The sequence below is a fragment of the Herpailurus yagouaroundi genome, unplaced genomic scaffold, assembly GCF_014898765.1.
Source record: "Herpailurus yagouaroundi ecotype Mexico unplaced genomic scaffold, PumYag 198, whole genome shotgun sequence".
NCBI lineage: Eukaryota > Metazoa > Chordata > Mammalia > Carnivora > Felidae > Herpailurus > Herpailurus yagouaroundi.
In genome coordinates this window covers 32,838,107-32,854,208 of record NW_024412429.1, presented here as the reverse complement: position 1 = coordinate 32,854,208, position 16,102 = coordinate 32,838,107, and the positions used below count along the sequence as shown (strand labels likewise).

General features: G+C 37.8%; 1 protein-coding gene across 4 annotated transcripts; it reads right to left on the bottom strand.

Moving 5' to 3' along the window:
• Positions 1-3,344: 3,344 nt before the first annotated feature.
• LOC121013455 (trace amine-associated receptor 4) lies at positions 3,345-8,428 on the bottom strand. Of its 4 annotated transcripts, none has more exons than XM_040449176.1 (3): positions 8,384-8,428; positions 5,981-6,098; positions 3,345-5,046 (listed from the first exon to the last, which is right to left on the bottom strand). In XM_040449176.1, exon 3 carries the CDS (start codon positions 4,986-4,988, stop codon positions 3,945-3,947), a length of 1,044 nt encoding a protein of 347 aa, XP_040305110.1. In that variant the 5' UTR covers positions 4,989-5,046; positions 5,981-6,098; positions 8,384-8,428; the 3' UTR covers positions 3,345-3,944. The 4 variants fall into 4 exon arrangements, with proteins under 4 accessions (XP_040305110.1, XP_040305109.1, XP_040305107.1 ...); XM_040449175.1 differs by lacking the exon at positions 8,384-8,428 and adding an exon at positions 8,066-8,334; XM_040449173.1 differs by lacking the exon at positions 8,384-8,428 and adding an exon at positions 8,047-8,330.
• Between the last annotated feature and the right edge of the window lie 7,674 nt (positions 8,429-16,102).

Here is a 16,102-nt window from a genome sequence, read left to right as displayed (position 1 = left end):
ACATTCTGGAAAGAAGAGCACTGGGTTTGTAATAATAATGGAATGATTCACTTTTCCTCGGACTAGCCACCTTCCTCTAGGGAAGAGAAGGTGGAGCTGTTTTGAGAAACAATTGAGCTGATGTTCATGGACATCCTTTGTAAATTACAGAAGTGCTTTATGAAGGTAGGGAGTGATTATGACTGCAGCAGAAGCTTCCATATGCTCTTTCATTTCTCCTCTATTTAGCTATGCTTTTAGTGGGCAAGAGAAAATGTGGCCTGTGGCCACAGATCCGAGTTCCTTGATACTAAGTCAACCATTTTGTGTAATTCTAATTTTTGTAATGTTTTGTTTATTTTTGAGAGACAGAGAGACAGAGCACGAACTGGGGAGGGGTAGAGAGAGAGGAGACACAGAATCTGAAATAAGCTCCAGGCTCTGAGCTGTCAGCACAGAGCCTGACATGGCACTCGAACTTGTGAACTGCAAGATCATGACCTGAGCCGAAGTCAAATGCTTAATCAACTGAGCTGCCCAGGTGCCCCATCCTTATGCTATGCTGAGGGTCAAATGAGAAAATGCACATATACCGAGTAAATGGCTGTCCTTCTCATTCAGTCTCTCAGTGCTAGCAGTGCAAATAACCTTGTTGAATCCCAAAAAAGGAAGAGAGGCTCATCATGGGAAGCAGATTGTAAAATACTCTTTCCATCATATGGTGCTCTATCTATTGACCCATCTGACCCAGGAAGGAGGTCTATGTTGGCGTAAAGACCAAGGAACTCCTCCTGTTTCTTTGAGTCTTCAAAAGGAAGGAGTACCATTAGCCTCTGGAATGTCGTGTTTGGGATTAGGGGCAGAGGAAATCTCCTCCTGAAGGATTAAATGACTGTAGTCATTAAAGAATAAACCAATACTTTACCAAGCATCTTGAAACCTAATTATGATTTTAAATACTGTCCTTTGATGATGATGATGATGATGATGATGATAATAATAATAATTTGCCAAAACATCTCAGGATCTAAATATGCTATATCTAAATGGTTAAATTACAAGTACTGGCCTCAGGAAGCTATAAATATTCAACAGAACATGTAGATCCAGAGAGTATTGGGAATTCTCAACTGAATAGAGATGTTATTAAATGTATTTTGGAATAATGAGTTGTTCCTAATAGATAGTCTAGAGTGGGGATAGAGTCAAAAAGGCAAAAAGGTTCATAAACAGCATTTAGGATTTATATATATGTATATGGACATTAGAAACTTTAAGTATTAAGATGTCCTGCATGGATGTGTGATATCATTTAGCCAGGTCAAAGAATGGAGGGGGTTTGATTAACCAAATATTCTGATATTACTATAACAATTACTGTAGGGGCACATGGGTAGCTTAGTCAGTTAAGCGTCTGACTTTGGCTCAGGTCATAATCTCACTGTTTTGTGAGTTCAAGCCCCACATCAGCTGGGCTGTCAGCACAGAACCCACTTCAGAGCCTCTGCCCCACCTCCCCCCCCCCTCAAAAATAAAAGAAAATAAATTACTGCAATAAAATGCACTTAATATTAAAGCCTATGCTAATGGTAACAAGATTTCTCTTTGCAACATACCAGTGTCTGAAAGTTATGAAAAGCAACCTTACTTCTTGCAAAAATAAGCAAAAGTTATAAATAAATCACATCAGCCACACACAAACTATTTGCAGATATAGTCTATTTGGCTGGAAGAGTCCTATTGAACATCTCCATTTATGAAATTTCCCAATCTGTCAATCTATTAGATAATCAACAATATTTCTTTTTTTTTTTAATTTTTTTTTCAACGTTTATTTATTTTTGCGACAGAGAGAGACAGAGCATGAACGGGGGAGGGGCAGAGAGAGAGGGAGGCACAGAATCGGAAACAGGCTCCAGGCTCTGAACCATCAGCCCAGAGCCTGACGCGGGGCTCGAACTCACGGACCGCGAGATCGTGACCTGGCTGAAGTCGGACGCTTAACCGACTGCGCCACCCAGGCGCCCCTCAACAATATTTCTACATAACCAAAACTTTCAGTAAAATACTTCCGCCACTGAGGCATTAGGAAAGGAAGGGAAGATCTGACTTCTATTCTCGGGAATCTCACTATATGAGCATGAAAGCTTCATTTTGAGTGTTGCAAATGTTTCTGAGTCAGTAAGTCCTTTTCCACTATGTGCCTTTTCTGGCTCTGTCCCCCAGTTCCCCAGTACAATATCGTGCACATGTGACCAAAGAAAACAGGAATTAAATTCAGTTCAATTTCTACTTTACAAATAGGCTTTTTCTTCCGTCTTCTTTCCCAAGAGAAGGAGTCCCTTCTTGCCTAGAATTCTTTGCTTTGTAGTTGTTTATCTTGGTGGATTTGAGTAACTCCCATGTTCTTCAAAGTTTATATGTTTTAGTTATCCAGTGAACATGTTCAGAGATTTTAATGGGAAAGGAACCATCCCAGGCACTGTGGGATACAAAATGGAAAATATAAAGACATAGTGTCCCACAGAAGAAGCTTACAATCTAATGAGGAACCAACACACCGGTGCATACTCAACTCTGGCACAAAGCAGGAGTCAGAGAAATGGGTTTGGGGTGGTGGGTGTGCATAGAAGGAAGATGCTGGTTACATTGAGTTTGCGATCTTGGTAGAACATTCAAAATGGCAGTCTATTGGTAGTAAGAAATGAAGGGCTTGAGTTTGGAAGAAATGATAGGCTGCAAATAAATATACTTGAGAGAAAGATATATAGACATGAATATTGAAGCTGTGAGGTTAACTAAGGTTAAAGCAGGATTTCTTAACCATGAAACTATTGAAGTCTTAGGCCAGATAATCCTTTAGTGTGGGGGATATTCTGTGCATTGTAGACTCTTTAGCAGTGTTCCTTACCTCTACCCTCTAGGTGTCAGTAGCATCCCTCCCTGGTTGTAAAAACCAAAAACATCTCCAGACACTGAATGGCCACAAAGGGCAAAACTGTCCCTGATTGAGAACCACCAGATTAGAGAGACAGAGGGATGGTATGAAGGATGAAAAGAAGGTTGTAAAGGACAAAATAAGTTTATGGGGTAGGAGAAGCAAGAGCAAGACAAAAAAAAAAAAAAAGACATGAAGAGACATGTGCAGCATTAAGTATTATCTTAAAACTATGGGGTAGGGAAAGAACTTCAGTTGTGAATGAAACTCAACCTTCGTGAATAATTAGTATGTACACACAGACACCCAAAGACATGGAAATACCACCTATGTGTATATACACAGGCTGTAAATATATACAGCATATATAATTACATATTGAGAGGGAGAAAGAATACATTCCTAAACTCTTATTTATTCATTCTTCTCATTCAGTAAGACAGTCCAATTTTACCAAAATATTACAAAATTCACATCAATGCTTTTAGAAGAGGTTTAAGTCAGAACCAAAAAAATTGAAACTAGCTACAACTGTCTGCTTCCTTCTCCCCTTCCAAGTCAATCACATGCTAAATAATCCAGACTCCCAATGTTCTCAAGCTCTCTCCCTGGCTCCCCTAAGATAGAACAATAGTCTCATGAAAGATTTAGATAAACTCTGGCTGTCAATAAGTGTGAAGACCAACTCTGTCTCCTCTTCTGATGTTCATAAGAAAAAATAAGATCTCCATTTGATTTAAGTCAAAGGAGTGAAATTCTAAATCTCTAATTTTGTGAATTCAGGAATCAGCAAGCCATGGGACAGAGTTTTTTATTGGAGATGCCTTCCCCAGAACTCCAGAAATTAACCACTTTGGTAGCTCTGGTAAACCTAGAACACTAGATCGATTGCTCCTACTTAGATAGATGTCCATAACACCAACTGGAAGAATATGCTTATCCAGTAAGTTTATGGCCTTACCTTTGAGGAGGAGCATCCAACAAGATTCCTTACCAGGAAAGAATCTTACAGAATGGAGAGTATTGCCTAAGTATCTGCAGGATATAGGCTTAGGGTAGAAGAGTCAGGGTGGAAGATGGTTCCCGTGACAATCATCCGCAATGCCTTGCGAAACCAGGGATAAAACATGCCATATATGATGGGATTGAAAGTGGAGTTGAAATAACCCAGCCAGAGGAAGACATTGTACAAATCTTCAGGAGTTGTGAAATTAATGAAAGGGTCTGTGATTGTCAAGATGAAAAAGGGCAGCCAGCACAATACAAACACTCCCATGACTATGCTTAAAGTCTTGGTGGCCTTGCTTTCTCTTTTGGATGATACTTTCATTTTGCTTTCTGACCCAACGTGTTTCCTGGTAGGAGCCATGTCAATTTGCTTAGTATGCTTCCTGGCTACGCTGAAAATGTGTATGTAAATCCCCACCATTACAGTCCCAGGTAGGAAGCAGGCTATAAAGGAAGCCAACACCCCCCAGAGCTTGTTGAATATCAATACACACAAACCTGTGCAGTCAGTGGCTGCAACAAAGTCTTCTGCACCAACTATGTTTAATTCTGAGAATACCAGGCCAAAGGCAAAAAAAATTGGAATAGACCAACTGATGAGTAGAAAGACCTCTATTACAGGGATGGTAATTTTGGTGACATAATGCAAAGGGTCACAAACAGCATAGTAGCGATCCACTGAGATGAAGCAGAGGTGAAAAATAGAGGTTGTGCAGAGCATGATGTCACAGCAGCTGTGGACTTTGCAAAAGAGGTCTCCAAAATACCAGCAAGACTCAATGGACCTGACCATACTGAAGGGCATGACCACACAGCTCAACAAAAAGTCAGTTGTGGCCATGGAGAGAATCAGGAAGTTGGTTGGGGACTGGAGCTGCTTGAAGTGAGCGATGGAAATGATCACAACCAGGTTGCCCAACATGGTCATCACTATAGCACCAGTCATGACAACATACATGGCACACACACTCAGCACAGACCTCACATTTCTAGGGCATGAATTGTTGACCAAATCAAAGCAAAATTGGACTTCCGGAGGATTCCAAAGTTCAGGTGAATTCATCGTCTTTGTCCTGTGGGTACTATTAATCTTTTGCAAAATTACTGTGCTCCTCTCCTTTCTGTGAGAGAAAGAAGAAAAACAATAAAAATCCCTGGTGGGCAAATTTTCAGAAAGGCCCAGGTAGCTGCATTTCCAATCCTAAACTGAACTCCCTACCGACCAAGAACACTGCTTTCCAAACTTTAATGTACATACAAATCACCCAGGGGTCTTTCTAAAATACAGATTCTGTTTCTGGGGTGGAGGTTAAGAGTCTGGCTCTCAGAAGATGCCAGTGCTGTTAGTCTAAGGACTATCCCTTAAGTAGGAAGGGACTAAAGACAACTGAATGAATATCCAATGTCTAAGTAACCCAGTTAAAACCACCTAAGTAACCCAGGTAAATGCCCATGTTCTGGGCACTAATATGTAACCCTTACTTAGGATTCCAAATCTATAGGCAGATCAAGAATTTTCTCTATCCCACTTATATTAACCAATTTGATGGATAAAACCTGTCAAGAATTACTAGGACTTATGGAACTTTAATGTTTAGCTTCAAAAATAATTACAATCTAAAGATTGTGCTTCCCCCCCCCCCCTTAACTTCTCTTGTGGGTATTTGCAAATGCTTTGGATCCTGTTGATTAATACATACTATTCAGTTAAGGGAATATTTTTCTTTCCAATGTTAAGAATAAGTTTTTAGATTTTTAGAGCAATTGGTGGTCAACTAAAAATGTGCTAAAGTCTACAAAATTATACATGAATAGTCTCCAAAAAGGGCAGGGGGATACTGATATGATAAATTCTGTAAATCTCGTGTGTTACCTCCTTTCATTTAGCAACTCCATCCATGAATTCAAATTTAAGTTGAGGTCTCCTGGTCCCCAGATTGCAAGACTTATATTGGGAACAAATTTGACACATGGGCGTGCTCACTGTTTAAACTGTCACGTTACATAATTTATGCTGTTGCCTTTAAAAGTGTGAAAATAATGAGACTGACTCACCCAGAGTATGGCAGAGGTTGGATTTGTTTTTCCAGTGCCCGGACTGGCTGTGTAATTCTGATGACCAAAGACAAGCATTACTGAGCTCTAAGGCCAGGTGGGTAGAGTGGACTTTGGCCTGAGAAGAAATGAAAACTCACTGGTCCATCGTAAAAACAAACTCACAATCATGTCCTCATGAAATTTACTTGGAAAACACTAAATGAGAATACAATTACCTTTGAAAATAATATTTACAGTATTTGCTACAATAGCTCAGCCATTTTTTTTCCAATGTGTATTATTTGAAATTTTAACATCATGGCACATTTTATTTGATCTGGATATAATAAGTTAATTTCTCAAATTAACATTTTTCTTTAGGTATGTTTTAATTTTGTCAATCAAATATTGTGCAATGGATTTGAACTTGAGAAACCAAACACAGGTAAGAAGGACAAAGACTTATTCAAATCCTTTTTAAACTGTAGCTTATCAATTTTGGAACATACAGCACAAATTATTTGGTTACTTATCACTTTTAGCCATGAAATCTTAAATAATGGAATAATGAAATCTTAAATGCTCAATTAACTTCTTTAACAAATTAACTTTATTCTGCCTTTCATCTTATTTTTGTGAATTTAATTTTTTTCTTTAATTCTTTAAAAAATCATCCTTAAAGATAGCTGACAGGTACCAAAAAATTTCTTAAGCATTTCACTGCATATCCATAGACAGACAGCATTCTCATACAAAATAGACACTCTTCAATCGTTTATGGTATAAGTTTTGGAGTTTGAAGTTTCATTTTTGAAAATTTAATGCCTGAAAGAATTGATACAACTTAACCTCCTAGGTGTGTAAAGTGAATATCATTTATTTCATCTTATTTATTTATTTTTTTGTGGGAGGAAGCAGGGTATGAAACAGCTGCCCAAACTTAATAGCATTATCTCATGTTTCTGATGCATGGTTACCTATATTAGGGAAGTGTTTAAACTTATTTACTTATAAAGTCATTACGCGTGTGAATTGTGAAGGTAATGTCAAAGGTAATAGTGCTTTAAGCCCCTATCATAAACTCTTGGTCCCAAATTACAAAAGCAAGTAAGCAAATGCAAATATGACTGCTGGTCTACTGCTTTGTTAAACAAAGAAATTGTCATGAAATCAAGTGCAGCCCAGCTTTTGTTTGTTATTTAAGAACATAACAGGGGCGCCTGGGTGGCTCAGTTGGTTAGGCCTCCGACTTCGGCTCAGGTCATGATCTCAGGGTCCGTGAGTTCGAGCCCCACATAGGGCTCTGTGCTGACAGCTCAGAGCCTGGAGCCTGCTTCCGATTCTGTGTCTCCCTCTCTCTCTGACTCTCTCCTGTTCATGCTCTGTTTCTCTCTGTCTCAAAAATAAACATAAAAAAAAAAAAAAAGAACATAACAGACTAGATTCCTTTAGGTTAAAGACTCACTTCCAAAAGATATACAGTAATTTTTAATAAGATTAAATAAAGTTAAGCCCACTAAGACATCTCACTTTCAACCTAGGATATTATTATTACGCTTCTTTTTCTTTTTACCAGTTACATTTCCGGGGGCCAAATGCATGACAGCACTGTAAACAATCACCCAATGCAAGCATAGAAAATTGTTAGTTTTTTTTCCTAAGAAGTAAAAAGAAACATTTGCAAACAACTCTGGAGAGGAGCAAGCATTGCATTGTCTTTTAGTTGAAATTTAATTATTTAAGGGAAAAGATAACATAATAAGGAAACAAACAAGGACTGAAATAATGATTTCAAAAACACAAAAGTCCCTCAGAATTGCAAAGAAAAAATGAAAAAGGACTCACGTAATAATTTTCCCCAAGCATTAAATACCTAAAATTCTACTAATATATATTTATTTCTCCAAAATAAGAAGGAAAACATTCATCTAGCTCAATAATGTATTACAAATACAGTGGAAATTTTAGGAAAGGACATATCAAACCTGCTTACTCAGGTCTGATTTTTCTTCTCTTGCTTGTGACATAGTTCAGCTGCTTTACTTCTGAGACTATTTCTGTGGGGAAAAATGATTTTATCTTACCTTGACGTACATCACTTACGCAATAGTTTCCTAGGTAAGGGAGCTTGCTTGTGAATCAAATTCCAGAAAGAACTGCTGTGGGTTTTCCTATCATGGCCTGTTTAGAATTTCGGTGATTAAAAAAAAAAAAAAACAAAAGTCATCTGGCTTTATTTTTTAGACCAGTGTTTTAAATTTGATTCCTTTCAACATAAATCAGAAAAAGGATGAATGTATCTGATCTTTTTCTTCTTTTAATATATTCTCCTCTTGTTTACCAGACCTTGTCTGGCTAATTAGGTAATTTGGAGCTAAAGTCACTGTGAGATGAAATATCTGTTGTGCCAAGGTTTCTTACCACACAACTGCTCATTGTGTCTCGCGGCTCTCCTCTCTGCTGACACCCGACCACAAAAGGCACTTAGGCTCAAGTTCTTATAGGTGGAGCCCTGGCAGGCTATCCTGTCATCAGCGTGTACACCCAAAATATGCCTCCTGAGGCTGCATTACCTCCTTCAGTCCTGCTTTTGACAGGCGTGTCCTTTAACAATCTTCCATGTGCTGCCGGCAAAGCCATTACAGCAGGGCACCAGAGAATTGGCTCTGGGAGGGCAAATCAGTGTCCTACTGTCCCTTTGGCTTCAGAGGAACAGCATGGAATAGGCTAGCACAAGGCCAAAGTGGAGACAAATGAGAAAAAGTGAAAAGAAGGGAGGAAGGGGGGGGGCGGGGATAAGGAAGCAAAGAAGAAAGAGTGAGAAAGGAGAGAATTTGGTTAAAATCTAAAAAAGTGCTTACTCCATTTATTGCCAAATGACAGGTGTTTTGAAGCACTGAGTTCTTTAATCCCTGGTGAAAAGTTGATTCATTTATACTGTTGCAGGATTTCTTACCTCAGTACCGGGGATTCCTTGTCTAGTCTCTTCAAAGAATGAAGAGGGGGGCACAAAATGAGCCGCAGGCGAAAGCTTATTAGAGTATGAGATCAGTAAGGAAGAATAGTTTCGTAAAGAGAGCTTTCATAGCTCTGTTTAAAGAGAGGGGACTTTGGAAAGTGAATGCCTGACGACTATAGGCAAGAGTCCTTGTAAGGTTCTGGTCGCCCCCTGCTTCCCTTCCCCCATATTTCTTCTCAGGTTCTATGCTTATTGGCTTGGTAATTAGGTGCTGGGTTGTCCATTCCTGATTGGCTCATTTCCATTGTCTGAGGGATGGTCTATGGCCATGCCATTCCTTGTGAGTCATACGTTTTATGGTCTACTTATTTTGAGTTCTACTTATCTTTGCTCAAATTCCTGAGGGAAACCTGAGGGGGAGTAGGTGGGGTCTGTTGCATTCTTAAGAGGACCCTTAAGCCTGAAGGGGTTCGCTGTGGTCAGACTTGCCAGCATTGCTCCAAAAAATGTGTTTTTCCCCACCCAGGGACCTCAGGTCCTATCCTTTCCCTCTCTCTCTGCCTGTAGAATCCTATCTTTTCCTATCAGTATTTTTTCCTTAGGCTACCATGCACGGGTCAGTGATATTCATACTGCAAGAAGTCCATAATTTTCCAAATGAGGATCCTAACCATGCAAAAAGCAATAAGAACCATTGCTTCAAACCAACCAAATGAAAAGCGAAAACTTCTTTCACCATGTGAGTATTTTCATGATCCCTGGGGGAAGGTGCTTCTATTAGGGCACCATAGTCCTAAACACTAAGCTTCAGGTCGTTTACATGGATAATTTTATCACCCATCAGGGACATAAAACTGTTATATCTAAATACTCAATGCTTTAGAGAGCATCAGAGTTTCGGTATTTAGAAAACATTGAATCAAATTATTCATATTTAGAACTAGCAAAAACTCACTTTATTCCATCCTCTGGGGATTTTTCTTTATAAAATCAAAACCCTTGGTGAATGGGGACAGTTAGAAGATGTTGGGTTTTCCTTCAATGCTCATCTGGGTTTATAAAACTTCTCTTTCCAAATGTCTTCCTAGATATAGAACTAATAACTTCATGGCATATTTTTATAAATTTTCATTCTATCGGGCAGGGTCCATTCAGGAAAGTAGAAAGGTACATTGCTGTTTTAACAGAGAGAAATCAACCGTGAAGTTGTTTTAAGAGCTAGTGAAGGACTTATGACCTATTGGTGGCTTTAAGAGTTTGTCCAGGTGAGGGGCGCCTAGGTGGCTCAGTCGGTGAAGCGCCCAACTCTTGATTTCGGCTCAGGTCATGATCTTACAGTTCGTGAGATTGAGCCTGGCTTCAGGCTCTGCACGGACAATGCAGAGCCTGCGTGAGATTCTCTGTCTTTCTCTCTTTCCTCTCTCTCTGTCCTCCCCTGATTGCTCTCTCTCTCTCTCTCAAAATAAATAAATAAACATTAAAAGAACAATAACAACAACAGTTTGTCCAGGCTCAAACCAAGGCTCGAATGCTTCAATGGTGTTTGACTAAGCAAAATTATTTAGCATGAAGATTACTCCTCAGTGAGCTTCTGAGATGATGAAGCATAAAGCACACACTTAGCTGCTACAGTCAGATTCTGAGCTGTCCGATCCATCATCCCAGCTCTCCTGGGGCACAGGGACTTTTGGAGCCCCAGGACTTAATTATTACTAAAAGAGCTTAATTTGCAAAAGGAAAAACAATTGCATCCTTTTGACCTTAAGAAGATCTTTTCTCTTTTCTTTCCTTGGCATTAATTTACCAGCAGCCCACTCTCAGTGGCTTATCCCTCAAGTTGAATAAAGTAATATAGGATAAAGTATAAATAAGAATAAAGTAAGTAAAATAAAAGAAATAAGAATCAAGTTATAGAGACTAAAATAAAGATCAAAGAATAAAGTAAAAAAGAAAAAAGAATGGAAGTAAGGAAGGAAAAGACAAACCAGACCAACAGGTACCTATAAATTGCACGCTTGAATTTTCAGAAGGATTTCCTTCATACACTAAATAACTAATAGATCTAAATTAAACACAAGATTCACATGGTTCAGGTCAGGTATATTATTCTTGAAAAACTTTGCAAAATATGTGTTCATCTGCCCTGTTTTCTTTTCCCTCACTAAGATTCAAATTTCCAGAGGACAGGGTTTAGTTCTAGCTTATCACTATGTTCTGTTCTGTATCCCTCTGGGTAGACATTGATAACTAAGCACTGTATTGAATCACAAAGGGAGAAGTGATATAATGCAATCGTGGAAATGCAGTAAAATAAACATCAAAAAGCAAACAACTAAGGTGTTTGCTGATATACTCAATAAATAGATATGTGCTCACATGGATATTTATTGCAGCATGATTTGTTACCACAGAAATCAGAAACAGTAGAAATCCAGTTATATACATTATGATACTTCCAAATAATGGAATATTTTTTAGAGCTTTTGAAAAATTAAGAAAAACTGTTTCCTGATAGAGAATGAATCCCTAATATTACTAACTGAAACAATCAAGTTGCAGAACAGCATGTATAGTATTTTGCCATCTTCAAAAAAAGTACGTGAGAACAATGTGTACATATATGATTGTGGATGTGCCTGTGTATTTCTAGAAAGATACACAGGAAAGTAATTGCCTCTGAAAAAGCAGTCTGTAAGCCAAAAGGACAGACTAGAGGGAAATTTATTTTTTAGTGCACAATTCTTTCTTCCTTTTGCATTTTTTAATATGCACACAGTCTCTTTAAAATTTTTTCAAAAGATTTAAAAAAAATTTTAATGTTCATTTATTTTTGAGAGAGAGAGATACAGAGTGCAAGCAGGGAAGGGGCAGAGAGACAGGGAGACACAGAATCTGAAGCAGGTTCCGGGCTCTGAGCTGTCAGCACAGAGCCTGACATGGGGCCCCAACTCATAAACTGTGAGATCATGACCTGAGTCAAAGTCGGACGCTCAACCGACTGAGCCATCCAGGCCCCCTCAAAAGATTTTTTTAAAGTTTTTCTTTATATCATTTAAATGTATTATTTATTTATTTTTTATCATTTATATTTACTTTATTTATATCATTTAAATTTATTAATTACAATTTTGCATATAAAAACCCTTATATTCATGCTTGTGAAGGATCTGTAATTCAAATTTGTAGTATTAATATAGTTTACATCCAGTTTCAAAGTAATATTTGTATATGTGTCATTTTCAGTATTTGTAACGTTTAAAAGAATTTAGTATGTTAGGGCATTTATCACCATAGCTTTGTGATTCCCACTTAAAAAGTGTTTTTATTTTTTTCCTTTCTATATTCTTAAAACTTTTTATTGTAGTACAACACAAACCCAGTAAATGCACAAATATCAAGCATACAGCTTATGAGATTTTGAATACATATAGACCTGTATAGCCATAATCCAGGAGAGACCTAGAATATTTCCTGTATGTAGATGGTTCTCTTGTGCCCCTTTCTAGTCACCTCTTCCTGTATGGGTAACCACTATTCTGACTTTTTTCATCAAAAATTAGTTTTTCCTGTTCTTGCATTTTGTTTAAAAGTGTCTTTATTTATTTATTTAGTAATCACTACACCGAATGGGGTTTGAACTCAATACCCCAAGATCAAGAGTCATATGCTCCTCTGACTGAACCAGCCAGACGCCCCTCCTGTTCTTGCTATTTTTATAAATGGAATCACAGTATATATAAATGCAGCGGTGCCTTGATCTTATGTCAGGTAACCAAATATATATGGAACTGGTTCTGGGCTTTCTATTCCGTTCTATCCTTTCACCATTATAACACTGTCTTACTTACTATAGCTTTGTAGTAGTAATCGATATTTGGTAGTGGAAGGTCCTCTTTGTTCTTCTTCAAGATTGTTTTCTATATCTTATGCATTTCCACATGAACATTTTAGAATCAGCCCTTCAACTTACACACACACACACACACACACACACACACACACACACCTTGATGGGCTTTTGATTGGGATCGCATTTAACCTATACATCGACAGGGAGCATTGTCATCTTCAATCCATATTGAGAATTTAAATCCATTAGTATGGAATATTTTCCTACTTCTTTAGGGATTTTTTTATTAAGTTTTTAAATATTAATTCAGTGTAGTCAAAATATAGTGTTATATTTGTCTCAGGTAGATAATACAGGGATTCAACAATTCCATACATTACTCAGTGCTCATCGTGATAAGTGAACTCTTTAATCCCCATCACCTATTTCACCCATCCCCTCACCACCTACCTCCTCTCTGGTAATCACCAGTTTGTTCTCTATTGTTAACAGTCTGTTTCTTGGTTTGTCTCTCTCTTTCTCTTCTTGTTTGTGTTTGTTTTGTCTCTTAAATTCTTTATATGAGTGAAATCATATAGCTTTTGTATTTCTCTGACTGAATTATTTTGCTTAGCATTATACTCTGTCGCTCCATCCATGTTGTTGCAAATTAAAAAGATTTCATTCCTTTTAATGGCTGACTAATATTGATATACATGTATATTCCACCTCTTCTTTATCCATTCATGGACACTTGGGCCGCTTCCATAATTTGGCAATTATAAATAATGCTGCAATAAACAGGGATGCGTATCCCTTTGAATTAGTGGCTTTGTATTTTTTGAGTAAATACCCAGTAGTAAGATTACTGGATCATAGAGTACTTCTGCTTTTAACTTTTTGAGGAAAAGCCATACTGTTTTCCAGACTGCCTGCACCGGTTTACATTCCCACCAACAGTGCAAGAGGGTTCTTTTTTCTCTACATCCTTGCCAACATTTGTTCTTTCTTCTGTTTTTTTTTTTTTTTTCTTTTTTTGATTTTAGCCATTCTAAAAGGTGTGAGGTATATCTCACTGTGGTTTTGATTTGCATTTCCCGGATGATGAGCGATGTTGAGCATCTAGTCGTGTGTCTGTTGTCCATCTGGATGTCTTCTTTGGAACAATGTCTGTTCATGTCTTCTGCCTATTTTTTAATTTGATTATTTGTTTTTGGCTGTTGAGTCGTGTAAGTTCTTTAAACATTTGTGATACTAACCTTTTATAGGATAGGTCATTTGCGAGTATAATCTCCCATTCAGTAGGTTGTCTTTTAGTTTTGTTGATTGTTTTCCTTTGCTGTGCAGAAGCCTCTTATTCTGTTGTATAAAATCTGTTATTAAATAATTAATTTAGCCATGATTTTTAAGTTGAAAGGCCCAAGAAAAGTTTGGTAAGTCTATAAATGGTATTATAATTGCTAAGAATCTTAAATTACCGGATCACTCGGGTGGCTCAGTCAATTGAACATCTGACTCTTGATTTTAACTCAGGTCATGATCCCAGGTCATGAGATCGAGCCTTGTGTCAGGCTTCATACTGAGCGTGGAACCTGCTTGGGATGCTCTCACTCTCTTTCCCTCTGCCCCTTCCCCTGCTCATGCTCTCTCTTTCTCTTTAAAATAAAAAAAATAATAAAATAAAACAAAAGAATCTTAAAATTACCATATTTGTAAGTCATTAAGTCTACAAGAGTTTCTAAGTACTAGGAAAAGTTTTATGCATTAGTCTGACAAATTTTCAAGAGGGAAATTAAGGGTTGCTCTTGGCTAATGCAGTTGGTAGAGCATGGAACTCTTAATCTTGGGGTCATGAGTTTAAGCTCCATGTTGGGCGTGGAGACTACTTGAAATAAAATTAAATAAAATTTAAAAAATTTAAAAAATTAAAAACTACAAAAAAGAGAAGTTGAACATTTTGATAAATACAAGTAAAATATTAAGATAATTCAATTAGATAGCTGTATTTGCCCCTTAAAGATGTTAGAAGTTACTAACTGTGGAAATAGAGTAACTATATTCTGTTTATAAATTATAGTTTATATGTTACCATTAAATAAAACTTATAAGTTAAATAAGATTTTTAAGGAAGAGCTACGTTTTTCAATATTATTATTTTGTAAGTGAAAGATTAATTTTAGAAGCCAAAATTACCTCAAATAATCTTTTCTATACACAAAAAGGACACCATAAATCTTACATTGATGACTGATCCTAAAAATAAAAAGTTTGTCAGGTAGAGGAGAAAGGCAAGTTGCCCCCAGGTAGGACTAACCAAAGAACGATTTATTGGACACCAACAATCCCTTCAGAGAAGTGACTAAATGTGAAAACACAAAGAAAGGCCAAGTTGGGTTTGGACAGACTTGATGTTTTTGAGAAGAATTTCAAAACTTTGTCTTAGAGCAATGAAAGCTACACTCACCATGTGTCTAGCAGGAAACAGATGGCACAATCAACCTGGGTGATTGAGAAGAGTTTAATAAAGGGACTATTTACAATGATGTGGGCAGCATTAAGAAAACCAGCAAGAAACAGCCTAGTATCCAGGGGCAGCAATAACATAGAGTCACCACCCTGTGGGGCCCTAAGTGACAGGGAAAGGGAGTAGCTATGGGAACTTGAGAGAATAGTTGTATGGAGAGGGACTCCACATGTCCTTTCCTGTATGAAGTCAGCCAACTCCAGGGCAATGTGACAGAGAGATTATCTGCGTTACCCTGATTTCAACTTCTGTCCATCCTTCGATCTCCTGCGGTGCTTCTCATTGGTAGAATGCCATTGGACACCCCACAGCAAGGGACCCCCTTAATCCTAATCTTAATCTGTGCTCCCCACTAGTGTAAATAGAGGGAATCTAGCATAGAAACAATGGAAGATATTTAAGAAGAAAGTTGTTAACTTCAGAAAACTGTGTAGAGTAGATCAGAAAGCTGTGAAACCTGAGGCAAGGACGCTAGTTAACACAGATGGGAGGGAAGGCATATGATGAGTATTTATATCCTTTATTGAGGACTCAATATCTATATCAATGAATAGAGACAGTTTTCCTATAGCCTTAGAGCTATTACATGCATTGCCTAGCTGAATCCATTCCAATAGATTATTCCATTTATATTTAGAATAGATTTCTATCTACAGTCAGCAAGTCAGTTGTAAGGTCTTCATCTGTGATAATTTTTTTAAAGTAATCTTTACACTCAATATGGGGCTCAAACTCAGGATCCCGAGATCAGGAGACATATGCTTTACTGACTGAGCCACCCAGGCCCCCTGGTCATCAACTGTGAGGGAAGAGGTATACTTGGGTGGT